Genomic DNA, 23,973 nt, shown 5'->3' with positions numbered 1-23,973 from the left:
CTCCACTGACTCCACAATAACCACTGACTTCACTGATTTACTCACCTGCTTTAACCTCACTCAACATGTCGACTTTCCTACCCATATCCGTGGTCACATTTTGGACCTTGTCTGCTCCACTGGATTAAATTTGCACCATCTCTATGGCTCCGACCTCACCCTCTCTGACCACTTAGCCATCACTCTGACCATCAACATCCCCGCCCCAACACCAAGGCATTATCGCACAATCAACTTCCGTAAGCTAAACGCTCTTTCACCTACCTCATTCTCATCCACCCTCTCTGAAAAAATGTCCACTTCTCCCTTCATTGACCTCCACACCCCTTCCGACCTCACTGACTACTACAACCACACTCTCTCCTCCTGCCTTGACCAGCTTGCGCCTGTAAAAACCAAAACAGTTTCTTTCACCCATTCTGCTCCCTGGTTTACCCCTGAACTCCACCTGATGAAAACTCGTGCTCGCCAACTTGAAAGACTCCGCAATAAAACGGGTCTCACAGTTCACTCCCAAGCCTACAAGGACCACATACAACACTACAAAGATGCCCTCTCCCGCGCCCGCTCTGCCTACTACTCTCAAATTATCCACTCTGGCTCCGGAAACCCAAAAGCACTCTTCTCGACAATAAACAAACTCCTCCGCCCCCTGAACACCACCACCCAGTCATTCACAGTAGACAACTGCATCTCCTTCCTCTCTTTCTTCCAACGCAAAATTGACAACATCTACAACAGCTTGACCACCGCCGCACCCGCTCCCCCTCCAACCACCTGCCCCCCCTTGTCCTGCCATCCCCTGTCTCGGTTCTCCCCAATCTCTCCTACTGACCTCTCTGAACTCCTCATAGGAATGAAAACTGCCACCTGCACTCTTGACCCCATCCCCTCCAGCTTTGTCAAAGCCTCCCTCCCTGCTCTCTCTCCACTTATCATTGCAACAATAAACTCCTCCCTGTCTACAGGCATCGTCCCACCTTCCCTCAAAATTGCTGCTGTTACCCCCATTCTAAAAAAACCTGGTCTAAACCCTGACACCCTAAACAACTTCAGACCCATCTCCAACCTACCCTTTCTGTCAAAAGTTTTGGAACGCGCTGTAGCCACTCAACTCAAACATCATCTCTCTGCCAATAACTTGTATGAAACATTCCAATCCGGATTCCGCTCCAACCACAGTACTGAAACTGCTCTCCTCAAAATCACCAACGACCTTCTCCTCTCCTCTGACGCTGGCAACCTCAACATTCTCGTCCTCCTCGACCTCAGCGCTGCCTTTGACACCATCGATCACACTATCCTCCTCACCCGACTTGAATCCACCTTTAACGTCACCGGCACTGCCCTCTCTTGGATTAAATCATACCTCTCTGACAGATGCCAGTTCATCTCCATCAATAACTGCAAATCCCCCACTGCTCCCCTCCCCCAAGGTGTCCCCCAAGGTTCAGTTCTTGGCCCCCTCCTCTTCATCCTTTACCTGTCCCCGCTCGGTCACTTAATCCGCCGTCATGGTCTCCAATTCCACTGCTTCGCCGATGACATCCAGCTTTTCATCTCCACCAAGTCCGTCTCCACCGACACCCACTCTATCCTGACAAACTGCATCACTGAAATAAAATCCTGGCTTCAAATCAACTTCCTCAAGCTTAACTGTGATAAATCTGAAATAATCATCATTGGCCCAAAAACGCTCACAAAATCCACCCATAACTTTGCCCTCAACATCGACGGTATCCCAGTATCCACCTCCCCTCACATCCGGAATCTTGGCGTCATCTTTGACCAAACCCTTTCCTTCGACAAATACACTAAACAGATCACAAAGTCAGCCTTCTTTCACCTGAAAAACATTGCCCGTCTCCGCTCATCCCTCTCCTCCACGGCTGCAGAAACCCTCATCCACGCCTTCATCACCTCCCGTCTGGACTACTGCAATAGCCTCCTCTATGGTTCACCCTCAAAAATCACCAATAAACTCCAATACATTCAGAACTCCGCTGCCCGTCTACTCACTCATTCCCGGACCCGTGACCACATCACCCCCGTCCTTTACAAGCTTCACTGGCTCCCCATCCCCCAGAGAATCCAGTACAAAATCCTCCTCTTGACATACAAAGCCCTCCATAACCTGGCCCCATCCTACCTGGCTGACCTCCTCTCCAGACACACTCCCACCCGCAACCTCCGCTCTGCTGGTACCAACCTCCTGACCCCCTCCATCCGGACCAAATTCAGATCCTGGGGGGACAGGGCCTTCTCCATCGCTGCTCCCACCCTCTGGAACTCACTACCTCACACCATCAGAGACTCCTCCTCACTCACCACATTCAAAACATCACTAAAGACCCACCTGTTCAACGCTGCATTCAACATTCAACCCACAGCATTTAACCCCTGACTATCTCTTCTCCTTCTCCCTCCTTTTGCTTTAAATATTTCCCTATTGATTCTTGTCTTGTCTTTTTGATTCTTGTCTTATATATATGCCGTATATCGCTGCTGTTTGTTTTCTTGATTCTTGTCTTTTTGCAATTGTTGTTTTCATGTATTGTTATGCATTATGTTTTCCACTCTGTCAAAGCGCCTTTGGGCTTCTGGAAAAGCGCTATACAAAATAAATGAATTATTATTATTATTATTTTTTTAATCAATAAAGGAAGGAGACAAATGAAAAAGTGATCAAAGACACATGTAAGCAAAAAAAAACAACCTGAAAACATGAATATGAAAAATGGTCTGGATTAAAAAGAGTTGATAATCAAAAAGGAGGTACAGTAGTAGGTAAAATGGCAAAAACTTGGAGACAGAAAATGAACATATTGTTGCGGATTTGGGGGTCGGCTCTCCCCTTATCAAGGGGGGGTGGGGGGAGGGGGGGTTAATCCCCTTGTCCTTTTAAGCTGGCCGTCCCGAGTCCTGGAAGCTACAACGCTCCTCCCGGTCGGTCTTGGGTAGGGTGATTGGTCAATTTGGGTCCCAAATACCTAATTACCAACACCGACCGCGAGCAGGGAAATAATTCCCGCTCGAACCACGGATAAGATGGAAAGTGCCGAGCGGTTAGCGATCCGCGATCCGAGCTTTTACCAATAAGACTAAACCCGATTCTGAGCGGTTCTTAATCGTGCCACAGGTACTCAATCGAGAAAAGACTAAAGCGATCGGATAAGAGGAAACCAGAATGTGGGAAGAACAAATATTGGTTTATTACAAATATACAAGAAAAGAGGAAACAAAAGGATGTACAAGGAAGGAAGAGGAAGAAGCAGGACACAGGGCAGGCTTAACTACGCAGTCTTAACTTAACACCCCAGAACAAACATACACACTCACACGGGATTGTAGTGGGTAGGGTGGAAGGTCTAGGTAGATGATCCAGGCTCCAGTCGACCCCCGTCACTCCGGTTCCGCGGGCGAAACCCGACAGGCAGCTCTGCGTATCGTTGGCGCGCGACCGGACCTTACATATGGCCGGGGGGGAAGGCTCGTGTCCTTTAGCGCACGTAATACTTGAATGGCTGTGCCAAACGCGCCCTTTCCCAAAGGTCCTCTCAATGCGCGTGCCTCCAACAAGTTCTTTGCAAATGTGCGCTCCTGGATCAGTCCTTTCAATAAGCGCATATACCCACAAGTCCGTTATCAGCGCTCTCTCCCAACGAGTCCGTTGCGCGCAGGTCTTTCAACAGGAGTCCGTTAAAGGGCTTTGCGCGCACGCTTATATATCGCGCTTCAAGATCACTCCGCGCGCTTCAAAACCACGCCCGCCATCGAGCTCACCTCAGCCCTGGTTGGCTGGTAAGGGCTTACCGGCTCCGCCTTTGACGGCTGGTTGACAAGCCACACCTGGTTCCTGGCGCTCCGCCCCCTTCTTCCTCGAGCCGACCGCATGGTCAATGGCAGCGCCTGTGCGAACGCTAACCAAGGCGCGTAACAGAATTTGGAGAGAGACCGCAAAATGAACGAACTGAATTGGGGACCTACTCTTATTTAATTGATGCAACGCAGATTCAACTATTGGAAACACGGCCTTATCTGAAACACATAATAATGAAATAACTGCAATTTCTAAGGTGGCCTACGTGTTGCTGTGGCCTAACTAAGGGTGCAACCTTTAACCTTTTAATGTCATATTTACAAGTGATTATTATTTACAAAAGTGTGGGTTCTAAAACTGCAACAATATTGTCGTGTGCCTGCCCTCTGGTGAATACCGCAGGGCGACACAGATGACCAAACGAGGTTCAACTCTGAGGCGTTCAATTCAATGGCGGACCTTTGTTATACATGCGGGGAGGGAGGCCGGAGATCTTACCTTCACGAGTCCACCCGACGTTCTCGACCCTGCAATAAATCAACTCAAACCGACATGGAATTAAAATGTACTGTTACGGATTCGTCACTTCCGTTGTTGTGGTTCTCATCCACTGTAAACATTTCTGGTTGCATGTACTATTATTGTTATCATTTAGGTGAAATAGAGATTCCTGTTTTCAAAAGGTAAAAAAAGTTAATGTTTTAAAAAGAAACCGGGAACCGGATCGGGAACTGGATGAGGAAGAAGAGGAGGAAGGAGAGGCGGAGCAAGTAAGGTGGAGCAGAAGCCGAGCTGCGTTGAGGTTTTGAGCAAACGCTGGTGAACGAGGGTCACAAGTAAACTTTGGGGTTTCCTGGGAAAGGGATTCCTGCGACAGAGTTGTTATCGCTGTGACAGATAAACCTGCATGACAGGTTTTGCGGTTGATTCCGAAGAGAATCATTGGAGTGCCGTTACGTTTCGAGAACGGACCGTTGGCCATTTTGCCTCGCGCTTGATTTCGCATCGCTCCAGGTTTTTCACCTCGCTTCAACCATTTCACCGCATCCAGACGTAACCTGGTGTGTGTGTCTAACGTGGATTTTGAGTTGGAAATTGCAGTTCGCCGATTGGGAGCCGTTGAACGTCCATACCCGAAGGTGTGATTTCCCAGCTGCCTCTTGAGGACACTTTTGCCTATCTTTGGCAGTGTGACTGTCAACCGAGCGGAATTCTGGTCTCGATACAACATCGTTCTGACGATCACTAGAGCGTGGATCGACTTTGGTTTGAAGCTGGGACAGAGCTATTGGGAATGTTATTTTCGCTCACTTGGAGCACAGTGAGTTATATTGTACGAAACTGATGGTACCATCATAGGAATGATATATTGGTTGTACAATTGATTAATATTGTTATTGTACTGTTATTCTTGTGTGACCTTAATACAATACTTGTTTGTTGATAACAATTGGTGTGGTTTCACCATTGATCTTTGACATACAGAATAACACATCTTTCTGCCGTGACTCCTCTCGGGGCTCGGAGGTACACCGTGACCGGGGTTTGGGGAGGAGCACGTAACAGTACAAAAATACCGGATTTATTAAAGTAAATGCCAGTCACAAAATAATGCACGATATTGGAGCGCTCGATTACAACACATCGAGACTCGATTACAACACAAGGGAAAAAATAACTGGAAAATAACTATGTGTGGCTTGTGGCACTTAACTTAAATAGGCTCTTGAATCTCGTCAGGAATCGTCAACCCCCCCCCGCCGTCAGGATTCGTCAACCCCCCCGCCCCCCCCCCCCGTTTCCTTCACAGGAAAACCGAAGGCTGCACTGCCGTGGGTGCGAACTAGGCCTCACAAATCCTCGTTCGCCCAGCCGCGCATGTCTTCATCGTCCTTGCGCGGGAAACCGCAGTTCTCAGTCTGCAGTTCCTCCTCCTCACGATCACTATGAAGATGTCGGAACACAACCGTTCACCACCAGATCCAACAACCGAGAGATACAAAATCATGGTCGCTCCCAATGAATGTCCCTCGCTCGAGAGCGCACCGTATATGTCCCCATTCTTTATGAATGTCCCTCACTCCGGATAACCCCAACACAAGAGAGAAAGCCACGAGGAAAGCGAGAGAAGAAGAAAGAGACAAAATGTCGGGACACGACCGTTCGTGATGAATCTCCCTTGCGCAAGAGCAATAAGAGACCGTTTGCTATGGGATCCAGAACGAGAGAAACAAAATGTCGGCACAGTGTTCCTTTATAGTCAAGGCTCTGACGTCATCTCACGACGTCTCCGTGTCCACTTCCATCAGCGAGTCCCATCTTACCAGTCCTTGTGCCAATCAAATCCCGGACCAATCACTGCTCTTTGGGACATGGCCTCATGGCCCTGCTGTGTGCTCACCAAGACGGTGTTATCAGCGGTAGTGCTCAATGTCCTGCTTCCTGTTGGTTTTTATTTAGTGTGGTTAATGGGCAATTTCTTACTATTTGTGTGTACTGCATATATGTCATCAGGAACAGAGGAAAAAAAATAACAGAGGCCATTACATACAGGGGATTAATTTACCCCTAATCCCTCGCTAATTAACAAACCCCACCCCTCTCATGGGGACAAGGAATTACTTACACGACGTACGGTCTAAACAAATTTCCTACTTATTACATGGGGTTTCTTCTTCTTCATGACAGTCAGAGCACACAACCTATGCATTCCACCTGGACAAAGATATTGCCTACCCCATACTAATGTAACAATATAAAGTGGGGGCATACAGAAGCAAAATTGAGGACTCAGTGGAGACAAAAGAAATTATGTTTTGATCATCTTTCATTCATTTTCAGAAGCCCACCTGCATCTTACCTTCACAAACATGACCACACACTTGCTCAGTATCTTGCTAACAGGCACTGTGTTGTAATAATCACTCTTGAAAACCTCCTTCTCCAAGAACTTGCGTGTTGCAAGGTGGAATGTTTCACAGGGACGGTAGAACCAGCACCCATAAAGCCACTTTTCACCTAATCCAACAAACAGCACCACATTACTTCTTATAGTTTTGTAAACATCTCATCTAAATGTAGACCATGTCAGGACGTATGTGGTGCGGTACTTATGGTATTTTCATTCCATGTCTGAAATATGAAAACATTATAATTATTACAGTATCAAATAAAAAAATATAGGCCTTGTGCAAAATGCATTTAGCTACGAAAAACAATCTGTGACATGGTGCACACAGCCATAGAAGAACAAATTTCCAGTTTTCCAGGACAAATAGTTGTTTTCCAGGACTTTGAGGTTCAGGACACATGTGTCATACAGTCACATGAAAAAGTAAGTACACCCCATGTAAAGTTTTGACTTTTTCAACATATTTCAACATACAGCTATTTGATCTTCATTTCAACAATATTGATAGATAAAGGTGATATAATATAACAAATATCATGAAACATTTACATTTTGTAGTCCATTGTATAATTTAAATAAACATAAATGCAAATTTCGCATGTGGAAAAAGTAAGTACACTCTTGGCTCTAATAGGTGGTATTGCCCCCTTTGGCAGAAACAACCTCAAGTAGGCGTTTCTTATAACTGTCTAGCAGTCTCTGACATCGACTGGGAGAAATGTATGCCCACTCCTCCATGCAGAATTCTTTCAGCTGTGCAATGTTTGAGGGGTTTCTTGCATGCACAGCTCGTTTCAAATCCCCCCATAACATCTCGATGGGATTTAGATCCGGGCTTTGACTTGGCCATTCCAGAACCCTCCATTTCTTTCTTTTCAGCCATTCCTTGGTGGATTTACTGGTATGTTTAGGGTCATTGTCATGTTGCAAGGTCCACCTTTGGTTGAGTTTCAACTTTCCGACAGATGGCTTCACATTATCCTCAAGCACCCTCTGGTACAATGAAGAATTCATAGTGGATTCTACGATGGTGAGCTGCCCAGGCCCTGGTGCAGCAAAGCTGCCCCAAACGATAATATTTCCACCACCATGCTTTGCAGTTGGTATCAGGTTCTTGTGGTCAAATGCTGTCTTTGGTTTTCGCCAAACATGTCTTCTGGTACTGTGGCCAAATAGCTCTACCTTTGACTCATCTGTCCAGAGCACATTGTTCCAGAAGTGCTGGTCTTTGCCTCGGTGTTTATTGGCAAACTTTAGTCTTGCCCTGATGTTCTTTCTGGACAGAAAAGGTTTCCCCCTGGCACACCTCCCATGTAGATCAAATTTGTGCAGCCTCTTTCTAATGGTGGACTCGTGCACTTTGACATCAACATTGGCAAGAGCTACCTGTAGGTCCCGTGATGACATTCTGGGGTTCCTAGAGACTTCTTTCAGCATCTTGCGTTCTGCTCTCAGGCTGAACTTGCTGGGGCGGCCTGGCCTGAACAAGTTGGCAGTTGTTTGGAATCTTCTCCACTTGTAGATGATCTTCCGGACAGTCGAATGATTGATTTCAAGTTGTTTGGAGATCTTTTTAAATCCCTTCCCAGACTCGTAAGCATCTATAACCTTCTTTCTGAAGGCCTCAGAGAGCTCTTTTGATCTAGGCATGGTGACGCCGCACACTTCAACAGCAAAGAGCAAACCAAACTAAATGTCTGAGGTTTAAATAAGACAGGTTCCTCCAACATCCTCTCTAATGATGTTCTAATCATTTGCACCTGAGCTGGTTCACCTGATTCTAATTTTAGGTATTTGAAGTTGTGATGAATGTAGGGGTGTACTTACTTTTTCCACATGTGCAATTTCAAATAGTTTCAAGGACCATGCAACCGTGCAACCACCTGCCCCCCCCCTCACCCCCCAAAAAGAGGCTTGGTAAAAATCTTCTTCATCCCAAAACTTTTGTGGGGTACACATTGAACAGAGAAATTTAGATCTAGCTAAAGGCTTCCTTCTCAAAATACTTAGAAAATAATAAACAGGGACTGAAAGTTATTTGTATTGTTGCAGGAATGGACATAAGGGGGGTAACGGGAGTTAGACAGGCGAGTTATTTCATTAACTAGTACACCCGCACACTACGGGAGCTGCAGAAAGGGTCATTTCTCTTTGGGGTATATAGATTACAGTTGATCGAAGGTCGGATCTCAAGAACATTGGGTGTGTGTTCATTTACCAAGTTTCTTCTGGAGAGATTGCCAAGTTCTTTCAGCATTCGAGCAAGCACTTAATTCAAAACCATTAAGGAACGGTTGGCATGGCAAGCGCTAGCTAGCTGCTTGGTAAATGAGCACATCCCGGTCTTCCTCCCTTTGTTTCGTATTATACAGTGGGAGCGAGTTTCAAAAGTTTCCGAAGAAAAATGCCACGGTCGTGGTAGAAAGGGCCATGTTATGAACTCAACATTTGTGGGTTATATGGAGTACCATAGATCTTCGCTCAGTTCTGTAAGTAAACCTTACTTCATGGATGTCAGGATTCCTCCAAATTTCTTCATTTAGTGTTATAAAAAGCATTAGCGACTGTTTAAAAAGCTAAGTATATGTGTTTGTGGTTTATAATATTTTTACTTCCTGTAGAAGTCGTTGCTCACACGGAAATGCCATTATAATGATAAGCTATTTTAACATGTTATCACTGCAGGAAAAACGCCTTGGGGAAGTGGGACATTATTAGTATTAATATTGTTTTGTCATAACATTAATAATATGCAATTATCATTAATTTTGTTATTCAAAGCATCTTTGGAAAAACGCCACGATAAATCGTCTTTGGACAAACGCCATGATAAAGCTAACTTAATACGGCTATACACCTCAACACGCAACCCATTGACGGCAATGGCAGGGAAACCCGTTCGGGGGAGAAAAACCCCTTCGGGAGGGGGGAAAATTAATGCGCTACAACCTTCATTGTGTAACCCTTGGTCATCCTGTCAAGTTTGGTTGAGATTGCATAAGTAAGGACAGAATGTATTGGAGTCAAAAATTCATCAGACAGACGGACAGACACAAATGGCATATTTTAGTATGATAACTGTCTCGTGTAAGTGTTTGGTTTCTGTGTAGAACGACAGGACATGTGTCATAGCATGTTCAAAAGCAGATTGAACGTGGCTACTCCCTTCTGTAATTTTTATAGCCCCCACAATTCCTCCCATATTAATCCTTTAAATTGTTTGCCTTTATAATCTGTGTGTGCTATTTGATGGATCGTTCACAGCTTGGCAAACCAGCAACTCCCTGCCACCCCTCTCCCAACACTAGGAAAGTAAAAGCAAGGCCTTGTAACCATGTGTAAAGGTAAGAGTAAGCCCAGGAATGACAATTTCTTGAAGCCACTCAAAGCCGCGAGAAACTGCGGAAGCAGCTGGGAGAAGCAGTCAAGCCAATGTGTGTAGCCACGCACAGTCGTGTGGTAATAAATGCTGAGAGACGGATAGAAAAAAAGAGAATCATAGAGCAGAGAGAGAACGGTATGGGAGAGGAGAGATTGGTAAACAAAAAATGAAACAGAAAATTTTTGTTCCAAGAAAATCAATTAATAGCTTTCCAACCAAGTAAATTGATTATTAGCTTTCCAACTAAGTAAATTGATTATATTAGCTTGCCAATGGTACCATTTTTATTATTCTACGACAGCAGGAACCACTACACCAGTAATAGGCATTCACAACCATCTTGACTGTGTTGTGGAACATCGGCCGAGGCCCTCACTTTTTCTCTTCCGCACCCACTTTGTCACCTTTTTTGCTTTTAAATTCATTTTCTCCGCAATCGCTTGATCAATTGACACGAAATTTTCAACACAGGAGCGCCTACCCATGGAGATTATAAAAAACAAAGATACATGATGATTGGATGGAAAATGCGGCCGGCATTTCAAAAAGTCTATTTTCTGTAGGCATGGGCTGCAGGGTGTTTCACTTATCAGGAATAGACGGCAAAGTTTGAGGTCCCCGTTTCTTCTTCCTCAATCCAGAAAGATAGGATTTTAAAGCAGGCATCTTTATGATGAAATGGATATGAATTTTTGTTACAAGTAAAGCGATTATTAGCTTTCCAATGTTACGATTTGTATTACTTACAACAGCAGAAACCTTTTAAAAGGAAGCATGACACACACACACACACACACACACACACACACACACACACACACACACACACACACACACACACACACACACACACACACACACACACATAATAAGCCTCATAGCAAAGCAATGTGTTGAGCGATTTAGTGTGACTATGTACCAGTGTCATCCTCCCACAGTTTCTCAATAGAAACGATGTGCTGCTGCATGTTGGGTGAACTTGCTTCCACATAAACAAAGTCTCCCACCGTGTACATGCTGTTGCGAAAACTGCAATCACGGCTGTATGTCCTGCGCAAACCATCCTCCCCTGCTCGTCGATCCTCTGCTCACAAACAAAAACAACACAAAAGAACCAATATTGTTCCTGGATGCTACGAATACACATGTCTATATACTCTACAACATCTGAAGCGTTTGTGTTGGCTTTCTGATAAAAGCTGCGGAGAGGATGGGCAATTGATTTATATTCTTAATCGCTGAGAGTCGCAAAGATAAAGGTCTACTTTAGGCAGTTGCTCACCACATAAAGTAGACTTGTTATTGAGCTGTGATGCGAAGTACAAAAATAAATAAGGTACTGATTCCAATATGACAGTAGATTCATATAAAATAATGAAATTAAAGTTTTGTCAACAATATTAATGTGTGATGATGTAAATTTCCAATCAAGAATTGAAGTGTACAGTATAGACTCATATGATGATAGCAGTGGTCAATGCCTACAGGAAATTCCATACTTTTCTTCGTCAATGGTTAAAAATATGATGAACAATTTTATTGTCAAAATGTCCTCAAGTTTCCTGCCATGTTAAACATTTTGCACAACTATTCTTGTCTTTGTAAATATAAGAATTTTTCGATATTGAGGAAATGTTTTTCTTATCCGTAAATATATACCATAAACCGGCAGACAGCAGCTGCATCAGTTGGATGGGGGTTCTGTACAACAGATGACTCCAGATTGTGTCAAATAGTATTGCATCTCACCAACAGCTGCGTCATTCTCTGCTGATCTGGAATTGATGAGATGTTAGTCTCTGTTTTTTACTGCCTCTCCCCCAGTCAAGCTCCCTCTGCTCTCTTAGGCCTCCCTTAACCCTAACCAGCCACTCCACAATGCACACATCCTTCCAGTAACCTACTAATGGCTAAACTAAAAAACTCCAGGCTTCTGCTATCCACCTCAACCCCTTTATTCCTTTTTCTCCTGTTTGTGGAACCATCTTCCTATAACAGTTCAATCACACTCTTCCCTTTCGGATTTCAATGATGCACCACCATATCCTGTCTTACCCCATCCCTACCCACGATCCTTTCTAACCTCATTAACCATATATTGTAGCGGTTCCCGCTGAATGTACACAATCGCCTTGCACCTGCCAGGACGCGGCCAGGGCGCGATCGCCATGCCGGGCTCGTCCGGACGGGGCCAGACGCGCCTCTCCTGGGCATGCCCGGACTCGCTGTTCCCGGGCACGCCCGCTCTCGCCTTTCCAGGGCTCGCCCAGAGCGCCCGGGCACGCCCAGCCTCGACTTGCCAGGCCGCGTCCAGGACGCCCGGGCATGTCCAGACTCGCCTTTCCAGGGCTCGCCCAGAGCGTCCGGGCATGCCCGCTCTCGCCTTTCCAGGGCTCGCCCAGAGCGCTCGGGCATGCCCAGCCTCGACTTGCCAGGCCGCGTCCAGGCCGCCCGGGCATGTCCAGACTCGCCCTTGACACCCGGGCATGCCCGGTCTCGGTTTTCCCGGGCAAACGCCCGGGCATAAATGTGTATATATATTGCTGCCCGATAAACGGGCTTTTGAGAATACCTGAGCTGTTTTGTTTCAATAAAGCAACTCGGACGAATTCCGTCTTTGGTCGCGTCAATTCTTTCAACTCGCGTTGGAGCGCAGCTCCTTCACTGGTGACCTACCGACATGGACACGGCAGTGACTCTTAAACTGCATACCTTCTGGGAGGCTCACGCGGCTGTTTGGTTCGCCCAGGCGGACTCCCAGTTCGCCCTGCGAGGCATCACCGCGGACGACACCCGCTTCCACCACGTCGTGGCAGCGCTCGGTTCCGCCACCGCGGCCCGCGCCCTGAGCCTCCTCGAGCACCCGCCGGCTGCCGACAAGTATGACGCGCTGAAGACGCTCCTCCTCGACGCTTTTGCCCTCTCACCCGCGGCACGCGCACGGCGCCTGCTCGACCTGCCCGAGCTCGGCGACACGCGCCCGTCCGAGCGCATGGACTATATGCTCTCGTTGCTCGGTGAGCACTCTCCGGATTTTCTGTTCCGCGAGCTGTTCCTTCGCCAGCTGCCTCACCCGGTACGCCTCGCCCTGGCTGGCACGTCGCTCACCGATCCCCGCGCCCTCGCCAGGGAAGCCGATAAGATCTCCTCGGCGGGCCAACACATCGGCGCGGCTACCTGGAGCCTGCCGCCGTCCGAGGCGACGCCCACGACGCCCGAGCGCCCTGCGCGGTTGGAGGCCGAACTGCCGGTGCAACTGGTGGCCGCCACGCCGCGCCGACCGCTTCCGACACGACGGCCAGAGCCTCCACCTGACCAGGCGTGGTGTTATTACCACGCCAGGTTCGGACACAAGGCTCGGACGTGCCGACCCCCGTGCACTTTCGGCAAGTCGGGAAACGGCCGGGCCGGCGTTCATTCCCAGCCATGAGCGCCGGCCACTCGGGCAACTTGCTTTTTATTCGGGACAAAGCGTCCGGGCGGCGTTTCCTTTGTGACACTGGCGCCCAACTGAGCGTCATACCCGCCTCCGAGCAGGACAGGCGGGACGCCGTTTGCGGCCCCTCTTTGGTCGCTGCTAATGGCTCGGCCATACGCACTTTCAGCCCGCGCGACGTCACCCTCTGCTTCGGCAGCCAGCGCTTTCAGTGGACCTTTGTGACCGCCTGCGTCCCCATGGCTTTGCTGGGCGCCGACTTCCTCTGCGCGCACGGGCTGCTGGTCGACGTCAAACGTCGTCGCCTTGTCAACGCCGAGACCTTCAGCTCCCTGGCGTGCACGATGAGCAGCTCCGCGCCGACCGAACTGGCGTGCGCCCTCCCGACGGCGAACGAGTTCGCTCGCCTGCTCGCGGAATTCCCGGCCCTCATGCGGCCGACGTTTTCGGCCGTCGCAGTGCGGCATGGGATCGAGCACCACATACCCACTACGGGCCCGCCGGTCTACGCCAGGGCCCGCCGCCTCGACCCGGCCAAGCTCGCCGTGGCAAAGGCCGAGTTCGACGCGTTGGAGCACCTCGGCATCGTGCGGCGCTCCAATAGCGCGTGGGCCTCACCACTGCACATCGTGCCATAGCCGGGGGGCGGATGGCGCCCGTGTGGCGACTACCGCCGCCTCAACGACGCTACCACCCCCGACAGGTACCCGATCCCGCACATCCAGGACTTTTCCGCCCGTTTGGCGGGACGGGTCATATTTTCCAAAATTGACCCGATACGGGGATACCACCAGGTACCTGTCCGGGCGGCCGACGTCCCGAAGACGGCCGTCATCACGCCGTTCGGCCTATTCGAATTTTTGAGGATGCCGTTTGGCCTCAAGAACACGGCCCAGGCGTTCCAACGCTTGATGGACGGCGTGCTGCGCGACCTGCCATTTATTTTCGTCTATCTGGACGACATCCTCGTCGCCAGCACGTCCCGCGCCGGGCACCTCCTCCACCTCCGAACACTGTTCGGTCGCCTCAGCGAGCACGGCTTAATTGTCAACCCGGCCAAATGCCACTTCGGCACGATGACCGTTGACGTTTTGGGCCACCGCATCACCAAGACCGGGGCCGTGCCGCTGCCGACCAAGGTCGAGGCCATCACCACGTTCCCGCGTCCCCGTTCCATCAAGGCCCTACAAGAGTTCCTCGGCATGGTGAATTTTTATCACCGATTCGTGCCCCGCGCTGCTCAGCTCATGCGGCCGCTTTACGAGGCCCTCCGGGGCAAGCCGGCCAAGCATGACATTGTTTGGTCCGCGGCCATGGACGCGGCCTTCGCGAGCGCAAAACGGGCCCTCACCGACGCAACGCTGCTGGCTCACCCGGTGCTCAACGCGCCCATCGCCCTCACTACAGACGCCTCCAACTATGCGGTGGGCGCTGTCCATGAACAATGGGTGGACGGGGTTTGGCAGCCACTCGCTTTTTTCAGCCGGCAGCTCCGGCCGAACGAGTTAAAATACAGCACGTTCGACCGCGAGCTGCTCGGTCTATTCCTGGCCGTTCGCCATTTCCGACACCTCCTGGAGGGCCGCCCGTTCACGGCTTTCGTCGACCACATGCCGTTGGTCTACGCAATGGCCAAAGTCACGGAGCCGTGGTCGGCCCGCCAGCAGCGCCACCTCTCCGCCGTGTCGGAATTCACCACGGACATCCGGCACGTCGCCGGCAAAGACAACGCTGTGGCCGACTGTCTTTCTCGGGCCAGCGCGAACGCGGTCCACCTCGGCGTGGACTTCGCGCTCATGGCGGCCGACCAGACCACCGACACCTCGGTGCAGGCCCTCCGGGCGGCGGACACGGGCCTCCGCCTGGCCGACATCCCCTTCGCGGGCACCGTCCTGCTCTGCGACGTCTCCCAGGGCCAGCCTCACCCCATCGTGCCCGTTTCCTGGCAGCGCCGCATCTTCGCCTCCATCCACGGCCTTTCTCACCCGGGCCGGAAAGCTTCTCAGAAGCTGGTGTCGGCGCGTTTCGTCTGGCACGGCCTTCGACGGAACGTCCGCGACTGGGCCAACGCCTGCACGGCCTGCCAGCAGGCCAAGGTCCACCGCCACACCCAGGCCCCGCTAGCACCTTTCACCGTGCCTGCACGGCGTTTCGACCACGTCCACGTGGACCTGGTGGGTCCCCTGCCCCCATCGCGGGGGTTCACCCACCTGCTCCCCATGGTGGACAGGACCACCAGGTGGCCGGAGGCCGTGCCCCTCACCTCCACCACCACCGCCGACGTGGCGCAGGCGTTCATCGCCACCTGGGTCGCGCGCTTCGGCGCACCGGCGGACATCTCGGCCGACCGCGGCCCACAGTTCACGTCCGAACTTTGGGGCGCGGTCGCCCGCTCGTTGGGGGTCACGCTGCACCGCACCACGGCCTACCACCCCCAAGCCAATGGGTTGTGCGAGCGGTTTCACCGCTCCATGAAGGCCGCACTCATGGCCGGCCTTCAGGACGACGGTTGGACCGACCGGCTGCCGTGGGTCCTTTTGGGCCTCCGCACGGCCCCCAAGGAGGACCTCCGGGCGTCCGCCGCCGAGCTCGTCTACGGCCAGCCGCTCCGCATCCCGGGCGAGTTCGTGCCCGACGCTACCAGTCCCTGGTCCGCCGCACACCAGCGCTCGGACCTCCAGGAGGCCGCCCGCCGATTTGCCCCCGTGCCAATGTCCCGCCACGGTGGCCCCCAGTCCTACGTCCCCCCGGCGCTTCGCACAGCGGAGTACGTCTTTGTGCGTCATGACGCGCACCGGGGGCCACTCCGGCCGCCGTACGACGGGCCCTTCCGGGTCCTGCGACGGGGCGACAAGTCCTTCGTCGTCGACGTCGGCGGCCGGTCGGACCGGATCTCTGTGGACCGCCTCAAACCGGCGCACGTGGACGTCGACCGACCACCACGGTTGGCCCTTCCTCCGCGGCGAGGCCGCCCCCCGTCTACAGTTCCCCCCGCTCGACCACCCACCACCGGATCGGACCCCCCCCCCCCCCCATGACCCTCCAGGGGTCGTTTCGGCCGGGTCATCCGGACCCCCCTTAAATTGACCCTGCTGGTGCAGGTCGATTCTGGAGGGGCGTGTGTAGCGGTTCCCGCTGAATGTACACAATCGCCTTGCACCTGCCAGGACGCGATCGCCATGCCGGGCTCGTCCGGACGGGCCCAGACGCGCCTCTCCTGGGCATGCCCGGACTCGCTGTTCCCGGGCACGCCCGAACCTCCCTGGCACGCCCGGTCTCGTCTTTCCCGGGCATGCCCGCTCTCGCCTTTCCAGGGCTCGCCCAGAGCGCCCGGGCACGCCTAGCCTCGACTTGCCAGGCCGCGTCCAGGACGCCCGGGCATGTCCAGACTCGCCTTTCCAGGCCGCGTCCAGGACGCCTGGGCATGTCCAGACTCGCCTTTCCAGGACTCGCCCTTGACACCCGGGCATGTCCGGTCTCGGTTTTCCCGGGCATAAATGTGTATATATATTGCTGCCCGATAAACGGGCTTTTGAGAATACCTGAGCTGTTTTGTTTCAATAAAGCAACTCGGACGAATTCCGTCTTTGGTCGCGTCAATTCTTTCGACTCGCGTTGGAGCGCAGCTCCTTCAATATAATCCCTCTTACTTCCAGATAAGAAACTTGGACACGGGAGGACGTCATTTGGCCCATCATGTCTGTGCTTTATTCACAGCCCATAAATGCACGCAATTGTTTTATTTACTATATTTCACTGGCCCGTGTTGTCGGGGGAAGAGGAGGATGAGGTGGTATGGGGAGTAGGAGGAGGAGTGAGGAAGAGGATATAAATAAATCACTGGGGTGTTATTGTTTTTTAAAATGTGGGTAAAATGTGTTGTTGGGTGAGGGGTGAACAAACATTGTGGCGTTTCAGATATTTTGGTTTCTATTTTTCATGAAAAGGCTGTTCAAATTTATTTATTTCAGCTTTTTGAGGCAATTGTCTGTCAGAAATACGTTCAATGGTACCATTCCTGGGGATGCTATAAAAGAGAAAGTATTGTTTTTATGAGAGATATAGTATTGGTTCAATAAAATAAATACCATGCAATACATGCACATGATATTACTGTTTGATATCCATCTATATATAAACCCTGGTGTTGGGCTAGGGTGCTGGCTTAGGATCCTAGGATCCTGGGTTCGAATCCTGGTCGATCGCTGAATTAACGCCAGGGGGGTTGACTCAGCCTGTCATCCTTCCGAGGTCGGCTAATTGAGTACCAGTTCACTGGTAATTCCCTGTTTGTCGTTAAAGGCGGCAAAAAGGGTTGGCGTCAGGAAGGGCATCCGGCCGTAAAACATTGCTTCAAAAAAGGGGACCAAAAACAACAACAACCACGGTTCCCGAAAAAGGCCGCTTTGCGGGGAAAAATGGCCTCTAAAGGTGGTTTATCCATCTATATAATAATGCACTTGTCAGTTTGTCTGTCCCTCCGTCATATATCAGGAGATGGAATCTCACGAGATTGTGAGTTGAACACTGTTTCGTAGTTGTTTAATTTCAACGTTGTGTATATTGTTACGTTTGTGGGGGTAGGCATGGAATACGTTAGGAAAGTTAGAATTGTGTAGGTTTAGAATGCTCTGTATGCCGCAAAGAATCTCGATGTAGTAAGTAGACCGTCTGTCCGGGTAAGAGCGTTTGCATGTCGCCATAAGGGGCGTGGCTTTATGCTAATTAAATATAGGGCTTAAAGTTTAATTCCCCAGTGTGTAATTTGCCCCCTGCAATATTCCCTCTGTCTTTATTGTCCCCCGTCACACCGCGGAGCGAAAGGAGGACTATGGTTTTCCCCTCCGTCCGTGTCCCCGTCCGTCCGTGCGGGCGTGCGTACGAAGGACCGCATTCAAATTTGGTGTGTGGGTGCAACCCACGTCAAAATCCAAGATGGCCGCCGCCATGTACGTCTGATGCCATGTATGTCTGAACCTTGTGAGCGGAATATCTTGAAAAATAAGCGAAGTACCAACTTCTAATCTGGTGTGTGGGTGTATCTAGGCACAATGATGAACCCTATTGAAAATTGATGAACCCTATTGAAAATTGGGTCGCCACGTCAAAATCCAAGATGGCCACCGCCATGTATGTCTGAACCTTGTGAGCTGAATATATTGAAAAATAAGCGAAGTACCAACTTCTAATCTGGTGTGTGGGTGTATCTAGGCACAAGGAAGAACGCTATTGAAAATTGGGTCGCCACGTCAAAATCCAAGATGGCCGCCACCAATGTATATGTCGGAACCTTGTGAGCAAAATATCTTGAAAAATAAGCGAAGTACCAACTTCTAATCTGGTGTGTGGGTGTATCTAGGCATAAGGAAGAATCCTATTGAAAATTTGGTCGCCACGTCAAAATCCAAGAGGGCCGCCGCCATGTATGTCTGAACCTTGTGAGCTGAATATCTTGAAAAATAAGCGAAGTACCAACTTCTAATCTGGTGTGTGGGTGTATCTCGGCACAAGAAAGAACTCTATTGAAAATTGGGTCGCCATGTCAAAATCCAAGATGGCCACCACCATATATATGTCTGAACCTTGTGAGCGAAATATCTTGAAAAATAAGCGAAGTATCAACTTCTACTCTGGTGTGTGGGTGTATCTAGGCATAAGGAAGAACCCTATTGAAAAATGGGTCGCCACGTCAAAATCCAAGATGGCCGCCGCCATGTATCTCTGAACCTTGTGAGCGGAATATCTTGAAAAATAAGCGAAGTACCAACTTCTAATCTGGTGTGTGGGTGTATCTACGCACAAGGAAGAACGCTATTGAAAATTGGGTCACCACGTCAAAATCCAAGATGGCCGCCTCCATGTATGTCTGAACCTTGTGAGCGAAATATCATATCATAGCATGTTTTCTGCGTCTTCCACTTTGTCAACTCACATCACTTCTCCTACGGGGGACATAGGCGTAACGCTTGTTACAATTAAAAGACTGCCAAACAACAACGGCCATGTAATGGACTCATTTGCTCAAAACGCTGCCAGGGCTAACCAACAACCAGCATAATTCCCAAACGATGACTTGACTCCGCCCCCCGACGACTCACAACGGAGAGACCATGCCCCGAGCTTCATGATTGGTTGGTGCGATGGATGATTGAGTAGTGCTTGGCTTGGACGGCATGATGTCAGAGAGCGAGAAAGTTTGGGGTCGAAAAAGGAGAGTTGGACAAAAGGATTGGGTACTCTGTGGTTTGTGCTTGAGGAGGAAGGTTGGCCATCTTTGGTTTGCGCTTGTGACTGGAGGGCTGGCCTTTTTGCGACACTGGTGAAAAGAGGCAGGCTCTCGTGCTGACTTTCAGGGAAGGTGGTCGCTTTTTGTCCCTGGCCTGGCTGTTCCTGGCTCGTGTGCGATCGTGGAAGGAAGGAGGAGAAGGAGTCTGTAGCTCTGACTTGGTCTCTTTGCATGAACAAGAAGGGCGCCATTTTCCTTTGTTCGTGCAGGTACGATTTTCCTCGTGGGATCGAGCGGGGCGCTAGCCATTGTTGTTCGGTGGAGTCGTGGCTTGTGCGCTTTGGAGTAGAAAGAAAGAAGAAGAAGTGCGTCATTCTCTTTCTTCTGGTCCTGACTTTGTGGCAGACGGTCGTTTTTTGTGCTTCGGGTCGTTCGGCTGCGGCTGTCCTGTTTCAGTGCGCTGGTGCTGAGAAAGAGCAGTGTTAGCCTTCGTGGCCGGTTTGACCGTGAGGAGTAGGTGGGGGCGACAGTTCGTGGGGCTCTTGGTGCTTCGGACCGAGTGGGGAGCGAAGGAGGAGCGCCCGTCCGAAATACCTCATGTACGTGGCTCTGCGGCGAGCAACTCCGCGCCATTGTTGGAGCAATTCCCACGCGAGCGGTTTCAGGCCACCTTGAACCGCCATTTCATTCCACGACCTTATTGAGAGAGTTACAGTCACGTGAAAAAGTAAGTACACCCCATGTAAAGTTTTGACTTTTTCAACATATTTCAACATACAGCTATTTGATCTTCATTTCAACAATATTGATAGATAAAGGTGATATATTATAACAAATATCATGAAACATTTACATTTTGTAGTCCATTGTATAATTTAAATAAACATAAATGCAAATTTCGCATGTGGAAAAAGTAAGTACACCCCATGAAATGTTTTAAAAATCTTTTTAACATATGTGGACATATCAATATTTGATCTTCATTTAAACAGTATCTATCGATAAAGGTGATCAAATTGAACAAACAAACAAAAATTGACATTGCAATAATGTATTCAACAACAAATTAAGATGTTTGAGGGGTTTCTTGCATGCACAGCTCGTTTCAAATCCCCCCACAACATCTCAATGGGATTTAGATCCGGGCTATGACTTGGCCATTCCAGAACCCTCCATTTATTTCTTTTCAGCCATTCCTTGGTGGATTTACTGGTATGTTTAGGGTCATTGTCATGTTGCAAGGTCCACCAATGGCCTCACATTATCATCAAGCACCCTCTGGTACAATGAAGAATTCATAGTGGATTCTATGATGGTGAGCCGCCCAGGCCCTGATGCAGGAAAGCTGCCCCAAACCATAATATTTCCACCACCATGCTTTACAGTTGGTATCAGGTTCTTGTGGTCAAATGCTGTCTTTGGTTTTCGCCAAACATGTCTTCTGGTACTGTGGCCAAATAGCTCTACCTTTGACTCATCTGTCCAGAGCACATTGCTCCAGAAGTGCTGGTCTTTGCCAAGGTGTTCATTGGCAAACTTTAGTCTTGCCTTGATGTTCTTTCTGGACAGCAAAGGTTCCTGAAACCCATCCTGGCACACCTGGTAAAAAATCCTGGCACACCTCCCATGTAATTCAAATATGTGCAGCCTCTTTCTAATGGTAGACTCGTGCACTTTGACATCAACAGTGGCAAGAGCTACCTGTAGGTCCCGTGATGACATTCTGGGGGTTCTTAGAGACTTCTTTCAGCATCTTGCGGTCTGCTCTCGGGCTGAACTTGCTGGGGCGGCCTGGCCTGAACAAGTTGGCAGTTGTTTGGAATCTTCTCCACTTGTAGATTATCTTCCGGACAGTCGAATGATTGATTTCAAATTGTTTGGAGATCTTTTTAAATCCCTTCCCAGACTCGTAGGCATCTATAACCTTCTTTCTGAAGGCCTCAGATAGCTCTTTTGATCTAGGCATGGTGACGCTGCACACTTCAACAACAAAGAGCAAACCAAACTAAATGCCTGAGGTTTAAATAAGACAGGTTCCTCCAAGATCCTCTCTAACGAAGTTCTAATCATTTGCACCTGAGCTGGTGCACCTGATTCTAATTTTAGGTATTTGAAGTAGTGATAAATGTAGGGGTGTACTTACTTTTTCCACATGTGAAATTTGCATTTATGTTTTTTAAATTATACAATGGACTACAAAATGTAAATGTTTCATGATATTTGTTATATTATATCACCTTTATCTATAAATATTGTTGAAATGAAGATGAAATAGCTGTATGTTGAAACATGTTGAAAAAGTCAAAACTTTACATGGGGTGTACTTACTTTTTCACGTGAATGTGTGTGTGTGTGTGCATATATATATATATATATATATGTATGTATATATATATATATATATATATATATATATATATATATATATATATATATATATATATGTATGTATGTATATATATATATATATATATATTGTCGCGATCCCGCCTGGTAAATGTTCCCAGCACGGAATACGGACGTGAATGTCTGGGCTTCAAGTAATCCACGGAGTGGACAAAAGAGACGTAATCAACACAATTGTGTTTTAATCGGCCTTCTAGGGGTAAGGCACGATGCTTTATTGGCTCGATCACAAAAACCATGAAAGGTAACAAATGGAATAGGCTGCACAAGCCTGCAGGAACGGTCGGCCACAGACGCTCCAACAAGACGCAGGTAAGATCCTCGCGGCTCCAATCGACGAGCTCCGGGACTCGAAGGATACCAGGATGGAATACCACACAAGGCCGCCAGGAACGGTCGGCCAGGAGCTCCAACACGAAGCAGGCAATATAGGACTCACAGTTCCAATCTACGATCTCCGGGAATCACTCGTTCTCTTCCGGAATCACTCACTCGTACAATCCATAACTATAAACGATCAGCACAACTCGCTGTCGTGAGGCGTAACGAAAGTTCCCTCGCCTCGAGGCCTCGAACCTCCGAGCTGCGTCCGTATCATGAGATGGCGGCCGCGCTCTCTGACCCTCCACCAATCACGTCCCGACTCGCCTCCCAATCGCGTGAGGCTCCAAGGAGGTTACGTCAGTGGTGGGCGGGGCACTCATTTGGGTGAGAACAAAGGTGGTTTCACCGGGGGGTTTCTCACAGTCCTCCCCCCCTAAGTAAAAACCCCGTCGAATAGACGGCGTTTTTAAAACCAGTATTTGTAGTAGGTGCAAATCACATGGCAAGATGATGGCGGGAATTGCTAACAGGCAATTAACGCAATTAACAATTACTAACACTTGTTAACAACAATAACGAAACAACGCAACAATACAACGCAACGCAATGGCGCAACACAATAACGCAACAATAACGCACTTATTAACGCAACAGGCAATTAACAGGCGTTAACAGGGTAAACAATGAACCAGTTTTGTTTTTTTTTTCACACACAATATTAAACACCATACACCCCATTAACATCTACCCCACAAGAGTTACACTTCACCCAAAGCACAATAGGGAAACAAGTTGTTGAACCGGAGTCAGCCCGGTCCAGAAGGGCGAACGCATGCATTTAGTCATGATGGGATCGCTTCCTAACATCTCGGGTTGAGTGCCCGGGTCAAGGCGGCTTGCGTCGCTCACCTCGCCACCCACGTGACTGTCAACATGATCAGGTTGAACTCTCACTTCCCTGGTCGACATAGCTTGGCTACGAGTTATCATACGACCAGGCCCAAAACACAACCTCAAACACAACGCTCAAACACAACGCTCTGTTGGGGAAATACGACACAACTACGCAATATCACCCGCACATCAAATTGCCAATGAGAAAAATACCACGTACAAATACTCACGTTTTTTTTTTTTTTTCGGTTGTTTGGAGGGATCCGAGGCTATTCGCTTATTCTTTGTCGGTTGTTTGGAGGGATCCGAGGCTATTCACTTCTCTGCCCAAGACAGCGTCCTACGGCGAGAAAGTTCCTCCCAGACGGCGTCCGCTGGTGAGAAGGCGATGAACAGATGCCAGAAGATGTCGTCCACTGCAGAATTCCCGTCTCAATCGAATGGCTCTTACTTGAATGATCCTAGGACGAGCAACCCATTTGTCGCGATCCCGCCTGGTAAATGTTCCCAGCACGGAATACGGACGTGAATGTCCGGGCTTCAAGTAATCCACGGAGTGGACAAAAGAGACGTA

The 23,973-nt window shown here is 49.3% G+C and overlaps 1 protein-coding gene across 7 annotated transcripts in view; it reads right to left on the bottom strand.

The window, feature by feature from the left end:
* Positions 1-23,973, bottom strand: part of PBRM1 (polybromo 1) — a 411,924-nt gene that overhangs the window by 135,649 nt on the left and 252,302 nt on the right. For all 7 annotated transcript variants that reach the window (XM_078776019.1, XM_078776017.1, XM_078776018.1 and 4 more), the window contains exons 18-19: positions 11,033-11,197; positions 6,681-6,838 (exon numbers count right to left, since the gene is read on the bottom strand). In XM_078776019.1, coding sequence (XP_078632145.1) covers positions 6,681-6,838; positions 11,033-11,197 — 323 coding nt within the window. The remainder of the gene's footprint in view (positions 1-6,680; positions 6,839-11,032; positions 11,198-23,973) is intronic.

The sequence above is a fragment of the Myxine glutinosa genome, chromosome 4 (genome assembly GCF_964187855.1).
Source record: "Myxine glutinosa chromosome 4, kmMyxGlut1.1, whole genome shotgun sequence".
Taxonomy (NCBI): Eukaryota; Metazoa; Chordata; class Myxini; order Myxiniformes; family Myxinidae; genus Myxine; species Myxine glutinosa.
The sequence above is the reverse complement of the archived record's forward strand: the minus strand, read 5'-3'. Positions and strand labels throughout refer to the sequence as shown.